This window comes from Dryobates pubescens, chromosome 14, assembly GCF_014839835.1.
Source record: "Dryobates pubescens isolate bDryPub1 chromosome 14, bDryPub1.pri, whole genome shotgun sequence".
In the NCBI taxonomy this organism is placed as follows: Eukaryota; Metazoa; Chordata; class Aves; order Piciformes; family Picidae; genus Dryobates; species Dryobates pubescens.
The window spans coordinates 4016490-4037080 of NC_071625.1; the positions used below are offsets into that span (position 1 = coordinate 4016490).

Genomic DNA, 20591 nt, shown 5'->3' on the forward strand with positions numbered 1-20591 from the left:
TCACCATGAAGCTGGGGAGACACTTTGTCTAGAGACATGGTAGGTGCCCCATCCCATAGAATCAGCAGGTTGGAAGGGACACTCAAAGGTTGTCTTCTCCAACCCCCATGCAGGGAGCAGAGACATCTCCAAATAGATCAGGTCACTCAGGGCCCCATCAAGTTTGACCTTGGATGTCTCTAGGTGTCCAAAGCCAGGTTGGTTTAGGCCATGAGCAACCTGATCTAGTTGAAGATGTCCCTGCTCATGGCAGGTGTGTTGGACTAGATGAACTTTAAAGGTCCCTTCCAACCCAAACTATCCTCCACCATCTCAGCATCCTTCTTGGAGTAAGGGACTCAAAACTGAACCCAATATTTGAGGTGAGGCCTCAGCATTGCCCAGTACAGGGAGACACTCACCACCCTAGTCCTCAATCCCAGCAGCTCTCTCCATGAGGGAGCTCTTCCTGCAGAAGCAATGTCTTCCCCACCAGAAATGGGATGGTCTTTGCTGCTGGAAGGGAAGATGCTGTGTGCTGGAAGGGCAGATGTGGTTGAACTTAAGAGATGTGACAATTCCAACAGGGATGGGGTGGGTGGGAAGCTTCAGAAACATCAATGCTGTGCTGCATCCATGTGGAATAGGTGTGGAGGTGGGTGGAAGTATCTGCCAGGCATGCTGTGATGGGATGGTTGCTCCACAGCTCCATCATTAGAGGACCAGAGGAGGTCTTATCCAGCTGGGATTTTCATAGTGAAGCACATGAAGGAGAAGGACTTCCTTATGTTGGACAAGCTTGCAGGGATGCAGAGGTTCCATCTCCAGCAGTGGCTGGTCCTCAGGCCTGGGACAGATGAGGCCAAATAGGAGCTGTGGAAATTAAAAATTGATTTTTGATGGTGGCAATCAAAGGCTGCAGAGGGCAGGGGCAGGTCAGGCCTCTGCCTCGAGCTTCTTGGCTTTCAGGGTGTCTCTGAAGTTCACTGCTAGCTTCTGACCATGAGCACAAGCTGAAAAATTAAATAGTTCTGTTCAGTGCTCTTCTTCTGAACCTGTCCAAGGTTTGAAACCTTGGAAAGCTGCTTCAGGTGATGAGCATCACAGCACAGTGTGACAGTTTCACACACACACAAACCAGGAGCTTCTGCTGGGGCTTGTGATACCTAAACCCATGAGGACTTCTGCAGAAGGAGAAGTGGTGAGGGTTGGAAGGGACCTCTGGAGATTGTCCACTCCAACCCCCTGCTAAAGTAAGCTCACCCACAGCACACTGTCCTGGATGACAATATCCAGGTGGGTTTGGAATCTTTCCAGAGAAGGAGACTCCACCACCTCTCTGGGCAACCTGATCCAGGGCTCTGAACCCTTAAAGCCAAGAGGTTTCTCCTTGTGGAACTTCCTGAGTTCTGGTTAGTGCCCACTGCCCCTTGTCCTGTCACTGGGCACCACGGAGAAGAGCCCAGCCCCATCCTCTTGCTCTCTTTAGCTCTTGCTAAGCATTGATCAGGTCCCCTCTTAGCCTGCTCTTCTCCAAGCTAAGCAGCCTCAGGTCACTCAACCTTCTCAGCATCTCCCCAGCCTCCACTGGACTCTTTCCAGTAGTTCCCAGTCTCTCTTGAACTGAGGAGTCCAGAACTGGACCCAGATCTTCAGCTGTGTCCTCACTTGGGCAGAGTAGAGAGTGAGGAGAACCTCCCTCACCCTCCTGGCCACACTTTTCTTTGTACACCCCAGGAGACCATTGGACTTCTTGGCCACAAGGCCACTCTGCTGGCTCATGGGCAGGGAGGACAATTAAAAAGGATGGGTTTTCAGTTCTTGGTTGTTCCTCATAGAAGAACCAAGGCTGGGAGGGAGCTCTGGAGATCATCTGGTGGAACCTTGTGCTCCAGGGACATAACATTGAGTCTTACAGTGGTTCTTGGCTGAATTTTTCCATCCTGAACATATCTGGTCTTAAAAGGGAGGTCAAGAGAAGTGGGCAAGCCTTGACCAACTCTTCCTTTCCACCTCCAAACACCATCTCTTTGGTTGTTTGCACTCAGGAGGTGCCCCACACCCTAAGACTGAAGAACCATGTTTGCTAGGAAATGGTGGAGGCTGCTCCCAGTCTATTCCTCATGGTGTTAAGACAGTGGTGGCCCAAGCTGGGGCTGGTCCCATCACACATGTGCAGATGGAGGGTGCACCCATGGGGAACGTGCTGTTGCCAAGAGCTTGGGTCTCCCTGGGCTTGTTTGACGCTGCTGTGGTGAGGTGAGGTTTGCACTGAGCTATAATTAGCAGCTGGATCTATCTCTGGAGATCGTGGTGGGAAGTGCTGTTGTATTGTCTCAACTCAGTGAGTATCTGCTCCTTTGGGATCTCAGCAGCAGGCTTGTCTTGGTGATCAGCAAAAGTAGAGAGCTTCCCAGCAGGAAGTTCTTACTTATGCTGTCTCACCCTCATCTTATCTTTACATGGTGAGAGGCCCTCCTCCTTGGAACTCCATGTCACCCATGGAGGGCTTGGCTGTACCCAGTGGGCAGCATCTCTAGCCCTGCTTCATGAGGGAGAGCTGGCACATGGAAGCTTCACAGAATCCCAGGATGGTAGGGGTTGGAATGGGCCTCTGCAGATCATCTAGTCCAACCCTTCTGTTCCAGCAGGGGCACCCACCCCAGGTTGCCCAGGGTCACATTGTCCAGGTGGGAGTCTCCAGAGATGGAGACTCCACAACCTCTCTGGGCAGCCTGCTCCAGGGTTCCAGCGTCCTCAACAGCAAGGAAGTTTCTCCTTCTGTTTAGGTGGAACGTTTTGGATTCCAATTTGGGGCCAGTGTCCCTTGTCCTGTCACTGGGCACCACTGAGAAGAGCCTGGCCCTATCTCTTGCCCCCCACCCTTTAGACATTGATCAACACTGAGTCCTGGAAGCCAAACCTCAGGCTTGGTCTTTTGGGGGGACATTCAGAGTGATGGAAGGCTGAAGATAAACCTTCAGCCCATCTCTGCTGCAGAGCTTTGTTAGAAGAATGTCTAAGGTCTCCTCTTGACAATTCTCCAGCTCAGATACTCCTGAAGAGTTGAGGTTGTTTTGGAGGCTTGTTTTGGAGGCTTGTTTTGGAGCACAGATCCTGTGAGGAGCAGCTAAGGAACCTGGGGCTGGAGAAAAGGAGGCTCTGGGGAGACCTTTGGCTCCTGGAGAGGAGGCTGGAGCAAGCTGAGGAGTGAGCTGTCTTGTCCCAGGTGATGGGACAAGAGGAAATAGCCTCAAGTTGTGCCAGGTGAGGTTTAGGTTGGACATGAGGAACAATTTCTTCATAGAAAGGGTTCTGAGACACTGGCCCAGGCTGCCCAGGGCAGTGGTAGAGTCCCCATCCCTGGAGGGACTGAGAAGCTGTGTAGATGTGGTGCTCAGGGCCATGGTTTAGTACTGGGTTAATGGTTGGACTTGATGATCTTAAAGGTCTCTTCCAAGCAAAATATGATTCTCTGATTCCTGTTCCCATCTCCAGATAGCCCCTTTCAAGCAGCTGAACCCACCCAGCTGAGTTGCTCTGAGGGTGTTTCGGTGCTTTAATGGTTGCCAGACATCCCCCACCAGAGTCACACTCTTCTGCTGCTTCCATCAGCCCTTCAGTTACGTGAACCTTGTCAGATGTCATGCAGGGGAGGGCACTAATTGGAACCATCAGGGTTCACATGGGCCACAGCACGGGAGGCTGGGTGGGAATGGGCTGGCAGACTGTAATTAAAGCCAAGAGCCCTCTGCAGGAAATCACTTAGCAGGTCAGGCATCCTCCTGGCGGCGCCTCCGCACGCTGCGCGCAGAGCTTGCGCTCAGAGCCGCTGCTCCCAGACCCTCCCCTTCCAACAGCTTCTCTCAGCTTATCTCTGCCATCAGCTTAGCTGAGGTCCTTCCCACCCATGCCACAACCAAAGCCCAGCACTCCTTCTCTCCACACAAGATTCTCATCTGCTGATGCTTGGCATCACCATCAACTGAGGCTGGCTTTGTGAGTCCCTCTGTGGAGACGTTCAAGGCCAGCCTTGATGAGGCCTTGGGCAGCCTGGGCTAGTGGAAGGTGTCCCTGCCCATGGCAGGAAGTTGGAACTAGATGATCTTCGAGGTCCCTTCCAACCCAAGCCATTCCATAAATCTAGTTGTCCAAATGGTCAAAGAGCCAACTGAGTTGGGCTGGAGGATTGTTGGTAGGTCCCTTCCAACAGAAACAGTCTGTTCCATGCATGACTTCCTTTGCCTTTCTCATGGTACCTCAAAGCAGGTCTTGAGGCTCACAGAACCCATGGGGTTAACCAACGTTCCTGCCGCTGGCTATCCATGTGGATGCTGCGTGAGTGACCCCTTGTGATCACCTGCTGTAGCTTGCCAACAGTTGTCCCCTCCTCTGAAGTATGGAGAGAGGATTTAATAGTTTCACAGATGCTTCTGCTCACCTCCTTAGGAGAAACTCAAGTGTTGAACCACTGCTGGGTGGGCTATGTGATTGGTGGTGGGTCTTCTGCCCAAGGGTCTAGAGAAATTAATGGAATCACTGAACTCTTTTGTTTGGAAAGGGCCTTCAAAGGGCATCTAGTCCAGCACCCCTGTAGTTAGGAGTCTTGATCCTAGCTGACTCCCAGAAACTCATCTTGTGACCTTGGTGTGTATCAAGCTGACACCAAGATGGGTGGGAGTGTTGATCTGCTTGAGGTTAGGGAGGCTCTACAGCAGGGCTGGGCCAGGCAGGATCAATGGACCAAGGCCAATGGGATAGGGTTCAAGAGGGCCAAGTGTTGGATCCTGTACTTGGGTCACAACAACCTCATGAATGCTCCAGGCTGGGGGCAGAGAGGCTAGGAACTGCCTGGTGGGAAAGGACCTGTTCAACAGTGGCTGGAGATGAGCCAGAGTGTGCCCAGGTGGCCAAGAAGGCCAGCATCATCCTGGCTTGGATCAGCAAGAGTGTGACCAGCAGGACCAGGAAGGGATTGTCCCCTGATGAACCATGAATCATGGGTTCCATTTTGGACCACACTCTCCAAGAAGGACATTGAGGGGCTGGAGCACGCCCAGAGAAGGGCAGCAAAGGAGGAAGGTCTGGAGAAGTTGTGAGGGACCTGGGGTTGTTCAGCCTGGAGAAACAGAGGTTAGAGGCAGGTGGGAGACCTTCTGGCTCTCTACAGCTCCCTGAAGGGAGGTTGGAGCCAGGTGGAGGTTGGTCTCTTCTCTCAAGGAACAAGTTGCAGGACAAGAGGAAACAGCCTCAAGCTGTCCCAGGGGAGGTTTAGGTTGGACATGAGGAACAATTTCTTCATGGAAAGGGTTGTCAAGGCCTGGCCCAGGCTGCCCAGGGCAGTGATGGAGTCCCCATCCAAGGAGGGGCTTCAGAGCCGTGAAGATGTGGTGCTGAGTGCCGTGGTTTGGCGATGGACCTGGCAGTGCTGGGTTAACGGTTGGACTCCATGACTGTAAAGATCCCTTCCCACCAAAACACTTCCACAATTCCATGAGCTGAAATCAGGAGCTGTTCCTTTCTAACATCCTCTCCTGTGATTCCCCACTGCCTGCTGTTGGGCAGGACCCTGGGATTAGGCCATGCTCATCTACTGCAGCTTACGTAGGCGGTGAGACCCAAAATACAGGTTACGTAAGCGGCAAGAAAACCCATCCCTGGCCTTGGAGGAGCAGCCTGGCTGTAATTAAGAGTATGAGGACCCTGGGGGCCGATGATTACGGCAGAGGATTAAGGAGCTGGGATTTCATTTCTATTCCTGGGCCTGCCACCCAGCTCCTGCTATTTCTGTCCAACCACTTTCCCTTCTTTCTGAGACACCGGAGCAGGTCTCCTCTCCAGCCTGAGGTGAAAGGAGCTCACCTCCTGTGCCAGGAGGAGAACAGCAAACTTCATCTACAGGGGTTTAGTTTATTAGAGACTTCCTGTTCTGCCAGAGGCTCCTGTGCTGAAGATGCCAGAAGGAAACTTGGGAGCATGGAATCACCTGCCCCAGTACACTGCACTGGTTAGGCCACACCTTGAGTACTGTGTCCAGTCCTGGGCCCCTCAGTTTAGGAAGGAGGTTGACTTGCTGGAGCGTGTCCAGAAAAGGGCAAAGCTGGGGAGGGGTCTGGAACACAAGCCCTATGAGGAGAGGCTGAGGGAGCTGGGGTTGCTTAGCCTGGAGAAGAGGAGACTCAGGGATGACCTTATTGCTCTTTACAACTACCTGAAGGGAGGCTGTAGACAGGTGGGGGTTGATCTCTTCTCCCAGGCACCCAGCACCAGAACAAGAGGACACAGTCTCAAGCTGTGCCAGGGGAGGTTTAGGCTGGATGTTAGGAAGAAGTTCTCTACAGAGAGAGTGATTGCACATTGGAATGTGCTGCCCAGGGAGGTGGTGGAGTCAGCATCACTGGAGGTGTTTAGGAGGAGACTTGATGGGGTGCTTGGTGCCATGGTTTAGTTGATCAGGTGGTGCTGGATGATAGGTTGGATGCAATGATCTTGAAGGTCTCTTCCAGCCTGGTTTATTCTATTCTAGAGAATGGTTTTCACAGAGCCATAGAATTGTTTTGGTTGGAAAAGACTTCCAAGACCATCGAGTCCACCCATCGACCTTACACCACCATGGCCATTAAACCACACCCTGAAGTGCCACTTTGGTTGGAAATGATCTTTAGGATGACCAAATACAACCCTTAACACTCCCGTGTCCACCACCTAACTTAACAGACCCAAGTCCACCACCCCTAACTCGTCACTCCCGAGTCCACCACTATACCATGTCACTTGTCTCTCTCCTTGAGCCTTTAGAATCCCCACTTTAGAGTATTAATGGGGGAAAAAAACCAACCACCACCTACAGAATGTCCTCCACTCCAGCTGGGAGAAGCTCCATGCTGGAAGAAGGCTTACACTGGGGAAAAATGCAAATGCTGCCAGCTTCAAGTGAGGCTGGAGGTGAAAGGCAGCTCCCAATGTGCTACTCCTCCAGGCCATAGAATCATAGAATGTTTTGGGTTGCAAGGACCTTCAAAGGTCCTGTAGTACAAGCCTCCTGCAGTCAGAGGTGAGAGAGGTGGTAGATACTCCATCTCTGGAACCATTCCAGGTCAAGTTGTTTGGGGCTCTGAGCAGCCTGCTCTAGACTCTTCCCAGTGGTGCCCAGTGACAGGACAAGGGGCACCAGGCACAAAGTGGAAGCCAGGAGGTTTCATCAGCAGAAACTTGTCTTGAAAGAAAACAGAGTCCCAGAGCAGGCTGCCCAGAGAGGCTGTGGAGTCTCCTTCGCTGGAGAGATTCCAAACCCACCTGGGCAGCCTGCTGTGGGTGACCCTGCTTTAGCAGTGGGGCTGCACTGGGTGATCTCCAGACATCCCTTCCAACCCCCACCGTGCAGGAATTGTGTGTCACATCCTCCACACCAGCTGGTTGGAGGAGGTGAGCAGCAATTCTCCCCTCTCATCCAACTTCCATTTCCTTGCCTTCATCTCGAGGGGCTCCATTTCCCCTCAGCAGTAATTAGCCCTGTTCCACACCAGCTCATCATCATTTGGACAGTCTCCACCGAGGATGGAGGTGATGGCTGAGCGGTTCCACCCCATGGAGATGCAGGACAGCAAAGATTTGGCCTGGAGTCAACATCAATGCCCAGCAGCAGCGTGGTGGAAGCAAATCGTGGCATCTCTACAGGGATCTGTGGGTGGTTGCACAGCCCCAGGGGTGGCCAAGCTGGCTGCTCTTGCTTTTCCAAGACAAGGGTGTCATTAAAAGTCACTTGCTGAGATTTCAGCATGAATGAAGAGCTGATGGAAGCAGCAGGCATGGAGCTGGCTGGAGACCCAAGAGTAGGCTTGCCAGCTATTGAATATTTAAGCAGAAATCTTGTCAGATTCCTGTGGCCAAGCTTCTCGGGGAGCGGTTGTCCTCTGCCCTTCACCTGCCACCCCAAGAAGCTGCTGCTTTTAAGCCAAGGTTTTATGACTTCTCTTTGGCAAAGGTCAAACCTACAGCATCCTGGGAGGAAAAGGAAGACATGCTTTAGGTGATTAGGTGGTGTTGGGTGATAGGTTGGACACGATGATCTTGAAGGTCCCTTCCAGCCTGCTCTATTCTATTCTATTCTATTTTAACAATGAGGTTGGTGAGACCCTGACCCAGGTTGCCCAGAGGTGGGAGATGCCCCATCCTTGGAACTATTTCTGGTCATGTTGTGTGGGGCTCTGAGCAACCTGTTCTGATTGAAGGTGTCCCTGCTGACTGCAGGGGAGCTGGACTAGGTGGCCTTTAAAGGTCTGTGCCAGCCCAAAGGAGGTAACCTGTGCCCTGAAGGAACCATGGAATATAACGTTGGAAGGGACCTCAAGGATCATCTGGACTAAACTTTCTTGGCACAGGCACAGTCTAGACAAGATGGTCCAGCATCATGACATGTTGGAGCAAGTCCAGAGGAGGCCACAAAGATGATCTGAGGGCTAAGTGCCCTCTGCTGTGAGGCCAAGGTGAGAGAATTGGGATTGTTCGGCTTGGAGAAGAGAAGGCTCCAGGGGGACCTTCTGGTGGCCTTCCAGGGCTTCAGGGGGGCTACAGGAAGATAGGGAGAGCCTTCATCGGGGACTGAGGTGCTAGGACAAGGGGAGATGGGTTTAAACCAGAAGAGGGAGATTTAGATCAGATAAGAGGAAGAAATTAGCAACTTTAAGGGTGGTGAGACCCTTGCCCAGGCTCCCCAGGGCAGTGGTGCAGTCCCCATCCCTGGAGGGCTTTCAAAGCAGGGTAGATGTGGTGCTGAGGGCTGCGGTTCCGTGGTGACCTGGCAGTGCTGGGTTAATGGTTGGACTCCACGATCTTAAGACCTTTTCCAACCCAAACAATCCTCTGATTCTATGATCTTGGAGCCACAGCAGCTGGTGCCTTCCTGTTCAGAAGACACCTGGTGTCATAGAGTGGGAGGAGGAGGAGGAGAAATTCTCTTTTGTGTGCACTCAAGAGGAAAAGGGGATTAAGCTCCTCACCACAGCCATAATTTGAGGGCTCAGAAGTCTCATTAGCTTTGACAGGAGCTTAATTTGATTGCCCTTCGCTGGAGCACAATTTTGGTGGCCAATCCTATTAAGAAGATTTGTTTCTTTCCCAGTTTTCTTCTTCTGAAGCCAACATCTGGTCTGAATTTTATGAACCTGAACCTCTTCAAGTGCACAGTGGGGGGAGATTTTAGTGCTCTTCCCTCCCAAAACTCCTCAAACCCACCTTACTTCTCCACATTTGCTGTTCTCTTCCAAGGTGTGGCAAGTGTCTCCTGATTTCTTCCATGCTTCCTCTTTTTAGCTCATCTCCACCATGAAGGCCAAAAATTAGACCTTTTTTCTGTGCTCATCAAGCAAATATGGACCAGAACAAACAATAATGGAAGGTGTTGTCCTTAGATGAAGATTAATTCGTGGTTCCATCTCTTGTTGGAAGGTCTTGGCATGGATCTAGATTGCTGGCCAAGCATGATGGCAAAGTGAACATGGAGCAAGGGTGGGTTTGCTCTTCTAGGAGAGACTTTAAGCTGGTGGTGGCCCAAGAGGTAATGTCTAGATGTTGTCCTGCACCTTTATCCATGTTTCTCCAATCATGTAAGGTGTTTCTTGGAGTAGGTTGGTAGCTGTTGGTGCTGTGACCTTCTCCATCTCCTGGGAGTATGCTCAGAAGTAACCAACTGCAACATGGTAGATAAGAATGTGCCCCCAAAAGGCTTTTCTGGGGCTTGTCTCCTCTGAGAGGCACAAGAAATCACTCTTGTGACCCATAGGTCGTGTTTGAGGCATGAGGAAGGGCTGCACATGGAAAGGACCATGAGTGGGACAAAACCATCCATCCAAGATGGATCTACCCAGGCATGTCTCCAGCTGCTCCTCAGAGCTAGGAGTGGTTTAGGGACAGTGTGGTGTTTAGAGAGGTTCAAATTAAGCTGGAGAACACAGCCATGGAGGGCTTGGTCGTCATTCATCTCTGTGGCTGCATCTTCATGAATCCTCAAGTGAAGGAGATGATTAAGGGCATGGACAGATGGTAGCCACCACTGGTAACCCTTTGTTCACTGTTGCTGTGTTGCAGCTCATCGCCCTCTGGAGTGTTTGAGAAAGACTACGACATCTATCGGGACTACACTGCAGAAGGTCAACTCCTCCACTACAGGTAGCCAACATTTCCCTCCAACAGCAGGGCTGGGGGCTTTGATGTGGCCTTGGTGGTGAGCTGGGGGTGTGGGACCCTGGGCAGTGAGAACATGGGTGTTTCCTTCATAGTCTTCTAGTCCTCCTCCCCATCTCCTTCCCTTTGTGGTCTGTGGGGTTTAGGTTTACTGCCACCTTTAGAGAAACCCAAAGATGTATTTGGGTGGTTCTTTGAAGAAGGGACCTTTGGGTAGACCAGGAGAAAATGGTAGGGCAAGAGGAAAAGGTAGGACACAAAGAAATGGTAGGACAAGAGGAGATGGTAAGACAAGAAGAAATGGGAGGACAAGAGGAGGTGAGAGGACAAGAGTTGCTGGCCTTGGGTCCCACCAACCCCAGGAAGACTCCAGGCTGGGGCAGAGTGACTGGAAACCACCTGGTGGGAAAGACCCTGAGGGGTTGGTGGCAGTAGCTAGAGAGGAGGCAGTGTGTGCCCAGGTGGCCACAAAGGCCACCAGCAGCCTGGAGTGGAGCAGCCCCAGTGTGGCCAGCAGGAGCTGGGATGGTCCCCCTGGATTGGGGGCACTGGGGAGGCCACACCTTGAGTCTTGGATCAGGTCTGGACCCCTGACTCCAAGTAGGACCTTGAGAGGCTGCAGGTGTTCAGAGAAAGGCAAGGGATCTGGGGAAGGGTCTGGAGAACTTGTGAGGAGCAGCTGAGGGACCTGGGGTTGTTCAGCCTGGGTCAAAGGAGGCTGAGGGGAGACCTGGCTCTTTATGACTCCCTGAAAGAAGGTTGGGGCCAGGTGAAGCTGAGATCTCTTGTCCCAGGCATTGGGCCAAGAGGAACTGGCCTCATGTTGCCCTAGAGGAGGTTTATGTTGGACATGAGGAACAATTTCTTCCCCCAAAGGGTTGTCAAGGCCTGGCCCAGGCTGCCCAGGGCAGTGGTGGAATCCCCATCCCTGGAAGGGTTTCAAAGCTGTGGAGATGGGGTGCTGAGGGACATGGCTCGGTGGTGCCCTGGCAGTGCTGGCTCACTGCTTGAACTTAATGGTCTCAAATTCTCTTCCAACCTGAGCAGTTCCATGACTCCATGCATGGTTCTGCTGCTGCCGAGGGTCTCGGAGGGGTTCCGGGCCAGCAGTACAGGGGTGTCTGTCCGTCCCTCACTAGCCGCCGTTTGTCCCCTCAGGACGTCCTCGCTGCGGTGGAACGCCGGCACCAAGGAGCGGATGCTGATCAAGGTGACAGATCGCGAGCCCAGCTTCCTGCTGCACCAGGGCAACGGCTACGCGCCCGAGAACCCGCCGGGCACCCGCTCTCGGCGGCCCTCCGGGGGCCAGCAGTCACCCAACCTCCAAACCTTCACCCCGGAGGCCGACAACTCTGTGTTCTTCCCAGAGAGGAAACCATCACCCTTCCTGAAGAGAGCTGAGCACGTTGGGAGCTGCTCGCCCCTCCTTGGCCGAGGAGACACCTTCTGCTCTCCTCTGCAAACCCAACACCGCAAACACTCCAGCGAGTCCCAGCCCTCCTCTCCCCGCTATGCCTACGAGCCTCCCCTCTACGAAGAACCTCCCATGGAGTACCAAGCTCCCATCTATGATGAACCCCCCGTGGACATGCAGTATGAAGCCAGTGGAAGCTACAAAGCTGGTTCGCCACAGAAGTCACCCATCAGGAAGCCTCATCCTTTCCTCCAGTCACCCAAACAAAGCTCCAACTCCCCCTACCAACAGCTGGTCCTCACCAAACAGAAATGTCCCGACCGCTTCATGAGCTTGGAGTACAGCCCCGCCGGCAAGGAGTACGTCAGGCAGTTGGTCTACGTTGAGCAATCAGGTTCTAGCCCCAAGATGAAGGCGGGTTTGAGGCACAAATATTCTCCCAACCCCATCGGTGGGTCCTACTCACTTCAACATAGCCCTTGTCTGGTCCGTGACCAACGTCTGGAGATCAAATCTGGTGACTACAGCAGCATGGAAGGGCCTGATTTCTGCCCTGGTTCTACAAGTGGCCAAGTGACCCAGGCTGAGGACTCCATGTCATGGTCCAGCCAGCAGGACACTTTGTCCTCCACTGGTTACTCGCCCTCCACCAGAAAGAGGAAAAGCCGGAAGCCTTCCTTGTCTCATGAACCCAACGCCGCCTCCACCGACGGCTCGGGGGACCGGGAGGTGTTGGGGGAGCAAATGTTGGGTGAAGAACGAGCTGCCCCGGCACCCAACAGGTCACCCATGAACCGTACCGAGAGCAAAGCGGTGGAGGCGGAGGCAGCACGGGGCTTCCCCGAGCCCTTCTTGGCCCAAGCTCGCCTGGCTTGGGAAGCCCAACAAGCTCACTACCACATGAAGCAACGGAGCAGCTGGGACTCCCAGAAGGATGGGTCGGGCTATGAGAGCGATGGTGCCCTCCCTTTGCCCATGCCAGGTCCCGTGGTGAGAGCCTTCAGTGAGGACGAGGCGTTGGCACAGCAGGAGAACAAGCACTGGAAGAGAAACACCTTTGAGAAGTTGGGTTTCCCTCAGATCCTGCTGGAGAAGAGCGTTTCCGTCCAAACCAACCTGGCTTCACCTGAGCCCTACCTGCATCCATCTCAGGTAATATCCTCAGAAGGTGTCTTCAGCACTGGGGGGCTTCACCACCAACATGGTATACTCCACCAGGTTGGGGTAGACCACACCATTTGACTTCACCATCCTTCTTAAAGCTCCTCCTTCTGGTAAAGCTGGTTTAAACCTCCAGCAGATCAAACAGGATGGTCCTCGTGGTAATCCCACACCAGGTTGGGGTAGGACCACACCATGTGGTAGCCTTCTCTTCTCCAGGCTGAACAACCCCAACTCTCTTAGCTTGACCTCACAGCAGAGGGGTTCCAGCCCTCACGTCATCTTCATGGCCTCCTCTGGACCTGCTCCAACAGGTCCATGTCTTGTGATGGAACAACATGCACATTTCTCATGCATTGCAGGAGCCACCAACCTCCTCCTGGGTATGTGGTCACTGAACAACCATGCTCTGGGGAGAAGGGGTTAACTAGGGGGAGTTGGTGTCTCCTCATCAGTACCTGAAGCCACTTGTCCTTTGCTTGGTGGAAGAAGCCACCAGCTTCTCCTGTCCATGACTGCAAAGTCTGAGGGACCAGGCAAAGGGTGTCCACCAAAGCAGCTTCTGGGTGGCTTCACTTATTCAACCACTGGTCTCCTCCCTCCTGATGCCACCAGTGCTATGACCCACCTTGGCCTTTGGTGCCCAGATGGGTCCACTTGCCCATGAGTCAGGGATTGAGGAGCAGCTCCTTGGAGAGGACATAGCTTTTGGTGTGAGCACGGGCTCACTCTTGAAGCTCTGATGGTTGGTTAGTTAGCTAGTTTGTTGGTTGGGTTGGTGGGTGGTTGGTCAGCTGATTGGTTAGTTAGTTGGTTAGCTAGTTTGTTGGTTGGGTTGGTGGGTGGTTGGTCAGCTGATTGGTTGGTTAGTTGGTTAGCTAGTTTGTTGGTTGGGTTGGTGGGTGGGTGGTCAGCTGCTTGCTTTCTTTGTTGGTTGGGTGGTTTGTTGGTTAGTCAGTTGATTGGTTGGTTGCTTGCTTTCGTGGTTGGGTGGTTTGTTGGTTGGTCAGTTGATTGGTTGGTTGCTTTTGTTGGTTGGATGGTTTGTTGGTTGGTCAGTTGATTGGTTGTTGCTTGCTTTCTTGGTTGGGTGGTTTGTTGGTTGGTCAGTTGATTGGTTGTTGCTTGCTTTCTTGGTTGGGTGGTTTGTTGGTTGGTCAGCTGATTGGTTGTTGCTTGCTTTCTTGGTTGGGTGGTTTGTTGGTTGGTCAGTTGATTGGTTGTTGCTTGCTTTCTTGGTTGGGTGGTTTGTTGGTTGGTCAGTTGATTGGTTGTTGCTTGCTTTCTTGGTTGGGTGGTTTGTTGGTTGGTCAGTTGATTGGTTGTTGCTTGCTTTCTTGGTTGGGTGGTTTGTTGGTTGGTCAGTTGATTGGTTGCTTGCTTGCTTTCTTGGTTGGGTGGTTTGTTGGTTGGTCAGTTGATTGGTTGGTTGCTTTTGTTGGTTGAGTGGTTTGTTGGTTGGTCAGTTGATTGGCTGGTTGCTTGCTTTCTTGGTTGGGTGGTTTGTTGGTTGGTCAGCTGATTGGTTGTTGCTCGCTTTCTTGGTTGGGTGGTTTGTTGGTCAGTCGGTTGATTGCTTGGTCAGTCTGTTGGTCAGTCGGTTGATTGCTTGGTCAGTCTGTTGGTCAGTCGGTTGATTGCTTGGTCAGTCTGTTGGTCAGTCGGTTGATTGCTTGGTCAGTCTGTTGGTCAGTCAGTTGATTGCTTGGTCAGTCTGTTGGTGAGTCAGTTGATTGCTTGGCTTGGCAGCCAGCACTGACACTGACTTGCCTGGATGTTGTCTCCTAGTCGGAGGACCTCGGTGCTTGCGCCCAGTTCGAGAGCAGCAGACAGACCAGGAACATGATGCCTAGTGCCAGCTGTGTCTTCCCCACCTTCAACCTACGGAAGCCCTCCTCAGAGACGGACATTGAGAACTGGGCCTCCAAGCACTTCAACAAGCACACCCAGGGGCTCTTCCGTAGGAAGGTGTCCATAGCCAACATGCTGGCCTGGAGCAGCGAGTCCATCAAGAAGCCCATGATCATGACCAACGACCGGAACGTCAAGAAGGAAGCTTGTGAGATCTTTAAACTGATTCAGATGTACATGGGGGACCGGCGGGCCAAGACGGACCAGCTCAACGTGGCCTTGGAGATCGCCACCAAAGGCTGGAGCATGCAGGGGCTGAGAGATGAGCTCTACATCCAGCTGTGCCGGCAGACCACCGAGAACTTCCGTTATGAGAGCCTGGCCAGGGGCTGGGAGCTCATGGCCATTTGTCTGGCTTTTTTCCCACCCACTCCCAAATTCCATTCCTACCTTGAAGGATACATTTACAGGCACATGGATCCAGTGAATGACACCAAAGGTAAGACAGAAACCACTGCCTGGTGGCTTTGACTTCTGCTGACCTTCCAACCCATATTATTATTTTGCTCTTTTCCTCCTCACCTTCCTGAGTCTCCTTACTGAAAGGTGGGGAGGAACTCATCCAACCAGCCTCCAGGAGGTGCCACCAGCCCAGTGGTGCCTTCACCACCAGCTTTTCCTCCCTAGCACATGGAAGTCCAGTGTGAAACAACACAAAATGAGCTTTGATGCCTTTCCTGCAGGCTCAGTGTCATCTTGGCTCTGGGTGGCCATAAGCAGGAGGTCCTTGCACTTCTCCTGGCCTCTGAGTCCTCTGTGGGTTGGGCTCTATGGAATAAAAATGGGAACTGGAGGTGGTAACTGGATGAACCTCAGGTCCAGCAGCTCCAGGATGATCCCTTCTGACCCAAATCATTCCATGGTTCTATGATTTCATGATTGTCATAATCTCCAGAAGCTTATTCTGGATTCTCAAGTAGCTTTGGATCAAAACAAGCCCCATGATGGAAGGAGAACCAGCTTGATCCCCAGCTTCCAAGATGGTTTTTAGTCATGGTGGATAGAAGAGACATAAATTTGGGCTGTTTGACCCATTGTAGGAGCTCCTCTCCTGGGCTGGACCATCCCCACTTCTTAACTGCTGGTGCCATTTCATGGGACCTGGTCTGGCAGAGGCACAGGGATGGTCAGTATCTACCCTGAGTCTGCCTGCTGGCCACCCACAGCCCAGCAGGAGGGTTGGGCATGCCTGAGTTGCATGGGTTGGTGGCATCTCACCGTGTGTGGATGATGCAGACATGGAGATCCACAAGGGCCTCTGTTTGCATTGTTGGTCAAGCAGCTTCAGGAGATGGAGCTTGAACTGCTCTGGTTGGTTTTGGGTGCCTTTTGGCTCCTCATGCACCAGGTGTGGACATGTGGAGCTACGGTGCTTCTGCTCAGCTTGAAGAATAGAGATTAATACAATTGACATGTCCATGTGTAAAGCTGTGGGGTGGTGGAGGAAGTCACAACGTGGCTGGATGTCCCAACATCCCCTGGCGTGGTGACATCTCGCAGTGGGTGGTGGGTAAAGCAGAGATGGAGGTCCAGGAGGTCACAGGTTTCCACCATTGTCTGAGAAGCCTCAGAAGAACCGCTCTGGTTGCTTTTGGGTGCCCTTTGGCTCCTCGTGAATCAGATATGGAGGACATGTGGAGCCACGGTGGATCTGCCCAGCTTGGGGAACAGAGGAGATGAACCCAAGCGAGGTGTCCAGGTGGGGTGGCTGAGGACTCCTTGGGCAGCAGCAGAGGTGTGGAGCTCACACTGGATTTAGCACATCGGTGAAGAACCTGAGGTGAGGAACAGGAGAAGAAGGTCCCAGCAGCAGAGAGGTCCTGCGGCCAGCTCCACCCCAGCAGTGCCCCCAGCTCGGCCCCGCTGGTTCCGTTGTTTCCATCCCATTTGTCTCCGTTTTCCTGCGGTTTGGCCCCGGGTTTGCCGCTGGCACTGGTGGGCAGCGATGCCTGGGGTGGCAACTGGGCCCAGCCACCTGCAGCCTTCATTGCCACCTTCAGTTCCAGTTTGGGTTCCATCGATTGTCTGTTTGCAGTTTCGTTTGCCTTTGGTTGTACCACTGCAGCTTCAGTTGCAGTTGGATCTTCCTTTTGCTGTTACTCTTTTTTCCCGTTTCTCATTTTATTCTCTGTGGTTTTTCCTTTGCCTTCAGTTTCACTTCCGCTTTTGTCTTCATTCCTTTGTAGTTCCAGTTTTGTTTTCATTTCCCTTTGTGTCCTTTCAGTTCTGTTCTCAGGGCCTTGTTTGATGACTTTGTGTTGTTCCAGGTTTATCCTCCTTTGGTTTGATGTTGTTGGAGCTGTGTTTTCCCTTTGCCATTCATTTCGGCTCCAGTTTGAGTTTAGTTGTCGGTCGTTTCAGTTTTACTTTCAGGGTGTGTGTATTCATTTTTCTCATTTCAGTTTGATTTCCAGATTTTATTGTTTTATTTTCACTTTTCATTTCTTGTTTGGTTTTTTTTTTTCATTTGCTTTTCTTTCAGCTTTATTTTCTCTTCTCTTTTCAAGTATTTTTCTTGCCATTTTTATTGTCATTTATTGCTATTTGGTGTCAAATTTATTTTCAGCTTTTATTTGGCTTTTTTTTCTTTTCAGATTTATTTTCATTTCTTTTTTTCTGTTGTTTTATTTAATTTTGTATTCTTTATCATCCAGGAGTCTCAATTTTTGTTTTAGTTTATTTGTGTTTTCAGCTTTGGTTTCCTTCATATTTTATTGCATTTCAGTTTTATTTTCAATTTTTATTTCCCTTTATTTTTATTCTCAAGTTCAGTTTCGTTTCTTTTTATTTGTAGTTTCAGTTTCATTAAGCTTTAGTTTATTTCAGTTTTCAGTTTCATTTTCCATTTTTCTTTTCCTTTATGTTTTCCAGTTTTAGCTTCTTTTCCTTTTATTTCCTGCTTTAGTGTCATTTATTTTTTTCACTTTCATTTTTATTTAGTTTTATGGCCTCCATTTATTTCCCATTTCAATTTTATTTTGCCAGTTTTAGTTTCATTTCTTTTTGCTTCTGTATTTATTTCCATTCATCTTTAGTTCATTGTCCATTTTATTTTCTGTTTTATTTTTATCTCCTCTTTTAATTTAATTTCTTTTTAATATTTTATTTCTATTTTATTTCATTTCTATTAAATTTCTATTAAATTTCTATTTTATTTAATTTCTATTTAATATTTCTTTCTATTTTCTATTTTTTTGAGTTTAAGGGGTTTTTTTTACTTCTTTAGTTTCTTTTATTTCAGTTTTATTTCCATTTTCATTTCACTTTATCTATTCAGTTTTGGTGATCTTTCAGCTTCGTTTTCCTTTTCCTAGTTTATTTTCCTTTCCTTCTATTTTTAATTTTACTTTGATTTTATCCTGATTTTTTTACTTGTTCAGTTTATTCTTTGTATTGTTGGGTTTATTTCTTTTTACAGAGGTTTATTTTATTTGGGTTTATTGCAAATTTCCTTTCTCATTGCTATTTGATTCAATTTTTGGTTTTCTTTAATTCCCCTTTTATTATTTCAAATTTAATTTTTATTTTAACTTTTTCTTAATTTTTTAATCTATTTAATTTTCATCTTCTTTTCACTGCTATTCAATATCTTTATTTTTAGTTTATTATTGATTTCCTTGTTAGTTTCCATTTTAGTTTATCCTCTTCTTGACTATTTCCACCTTTATTTACATTTCTTTTTTTGCTTTTCCATTTTCATTTTCATTTCCTTTTTTATTTTTATTTCCTGTACAATTTTTATCTCCTTTTGGGTTTTATTTCCATTTCCATTGTTCCCCCCCCCCCAGTTTATCCCCCGTGTATTTGATGTCCTCCCCCAGCCGTTTGTTTCCGTTTTGATTGCCATTGTAATTTCTGTTTCCATTTCCACCCCTGCCGTTGCCGTTCTGTTCCCGTTCCGTTCCCGCTCTTCCCGTCGCTCCCGCCCCAGTTTTCCGGCACATTCAAGAGCTCCTTGCCAGGACCCACCAGAAGAAGCCAAAATTGAGAAAGAAACCGCGAGCCCCCAGCCCGCAGCACCAGGGTAGGGCCACCACCCCCACCCCGACACCCAAACGCCCCAAAACAACCCCCCACGTCACCCCAAACACTCCAAACGGACCCCAAAACACCACAAAATTAACCCAGAATTGCTCAAAACAACCCCAAAGACATCCAAACTAACCCTAACACCCCCCAAAAACCCTGAAATAACTCCAGCTAACCCCAGACACCCCCAAATCACCCAGCTTCATCCACAACCACCCCAAAACGTCCCAAACTCCAAGGTATCCTAAAACATCACAAAATGCTCCGGAATAACTAAAACTAACCCCAAAATACTCCCCAATAATCCCAGAACACTTCAAAACAACCCCAAAATGCCTCAAACCAACCCCAAACCAGCCCCAGATCACCCAAACTAACCCCAGAACACTCTAGAATCCCCCTGTACTGGTAGGTTGGTGTCTCGCCACTTGAAGGCCCTCAGAAGCTGCCCCAGGTTCTCCTCAGTGACCCCAAGGTGGACACTCATGGTCCTCAGCACCCAGCCACCACCACTGGGGTGTGGACACCCAGGATCAGCCCCTTTCCTGGCATGCCTCAGGGGCAAAGGCTCCATGTCCCAGCTGGAACCATGAGGTTTCCACCACACGATGAGGAACCTCCTGGTGATGGTAGGGCTAGGAGCTGGAGCTGGAGAGGTGGAGGACCTCAAGAAATGGCTTCAGCAGTGTCTGCCAGTCATGGTCATTGGTCAGTATCTTCATCAACAACACAGAGGCTGGGAGCAAGTGTCCTATCAGCATGTTTGGAGGTGACACCAAGCTGAGTGGTGGGATTGACCCACCCTGAGGGACCTGGACAAGGTAGAGAAGTGGGGCCCAAGTGAAATTCATGAGATTCAACCAGGCCAAGGGCAAGGTCCAGCACCTGGGTCAGGGCAACCCCCATCATCATATGGGCTGGGAGATGAAGGTTGGAAGAGAGAAGGACCTGGAGACACCAGGAGGTGACAAATGGGACATGAGCCAGCAAGGTGAGCTCACCGCCCAAGAAAACAACCATCTCCTGGGCTGCATCCTAAGATCTGATCTAGTTGAAGATGTCCCTGCTCACTGCAGGTGGGTTGGACTAGATGACCTTCAGAGGTCCCTTCCATCCCAAACCAGTCTATGAGTGGGCACCAGATTTGAGGTCACCCAGACCTGGACATCCCCCATCTTCTGGGGTGGTCCAGAAGGTACCACCAGGTCCTTGGGGCTCTTGGCCGCAGGATGTTGGAGCATCTGCCTTGGGATGAGACTGCTGGCAGCATGAGGATGCTCCAAGGGTTCAAAGTGGCATCTCCTAGTTGAAGAACAATCAGGGGGAGGGGGCAGATGGTGAGGAGAGGGGTGAAGGTGGAAGTGGTGGCATCAGGAGGAGAAGCTGGAAGGTGGAGGGGAGGTGAAGATGGAAACATGGCCCCAAAAGCTGGGACATCCCTGCACAAGGCCACCAAAGAGGATGGAACAAAGGTGACTCCAGGGCTCTACATTTGGTGGATAGGAGGACATGGCTTCTCCAGGCTCCTGAGACTCTTGAGGAGCAAGTTGAGTTGTGAGGGATAATCCCTAGAAGGGTCCCAGGGGCAGGGGGACACCTTGTCCTTCTCAAAACCCTTCCCAAGGAGCTTCACCTTCATGGCAGGGGACAGACCACCACCAAGACCACTCATGACCTCTGCAAGACTAACCCTGTGATAACTTCATGACCTCTTCCTTCTTTCTCTTCCAGGGGTGGCCATCAGCACTTACGCCAAGTACTGCTACAACAAGCTGCAGAAGGCAGCTCTGACAGGAGCCAAGAAGGTATGGTCCAACCCTTGGGCTTGGAGAGGATGGCCACCCCACCAGCCAGGACCACCACAGGGGCTGCTGGGCTTTAGGGATGGGGTCTGGAGGAGGAGGGGTGAAGCTGG

General features: G+C 50.8%; 1 protein-coding gene across 1 annotated transcript in view; it reads left to right on the forward strand.

Annotated features, from left to right (window-relative positions):
- ARHGAP39 (Rho GTPase activating protein 39) overlaps window positions 1-20591 on the forward strand; it is a 96227-nt gene that overhangs the window by 71692 nt on the left and 3944 nt on the right. The window contains exons 3-7 of the mRNA XM_054167201.1: window positions 10066-10146; window positions 11320-12727; window positions 14525-15086; window positions 18579-18671; window positions 20408-20481. Of these exons, the coding sequence (XP_054023176.1) occupies window positions 10066-10146; window positions 11320-12727; window positions 14525-15086; window positions 18579-18671; window positions 20408-20481 (2218 nt within the window). The remainder of the gene's footprint in view (window positions 1-10065; window positions 10147-11319; window positions 12728-14524; window positions 15087-18578; window positions 18672-20407; window positions 20482-20591) is intronic.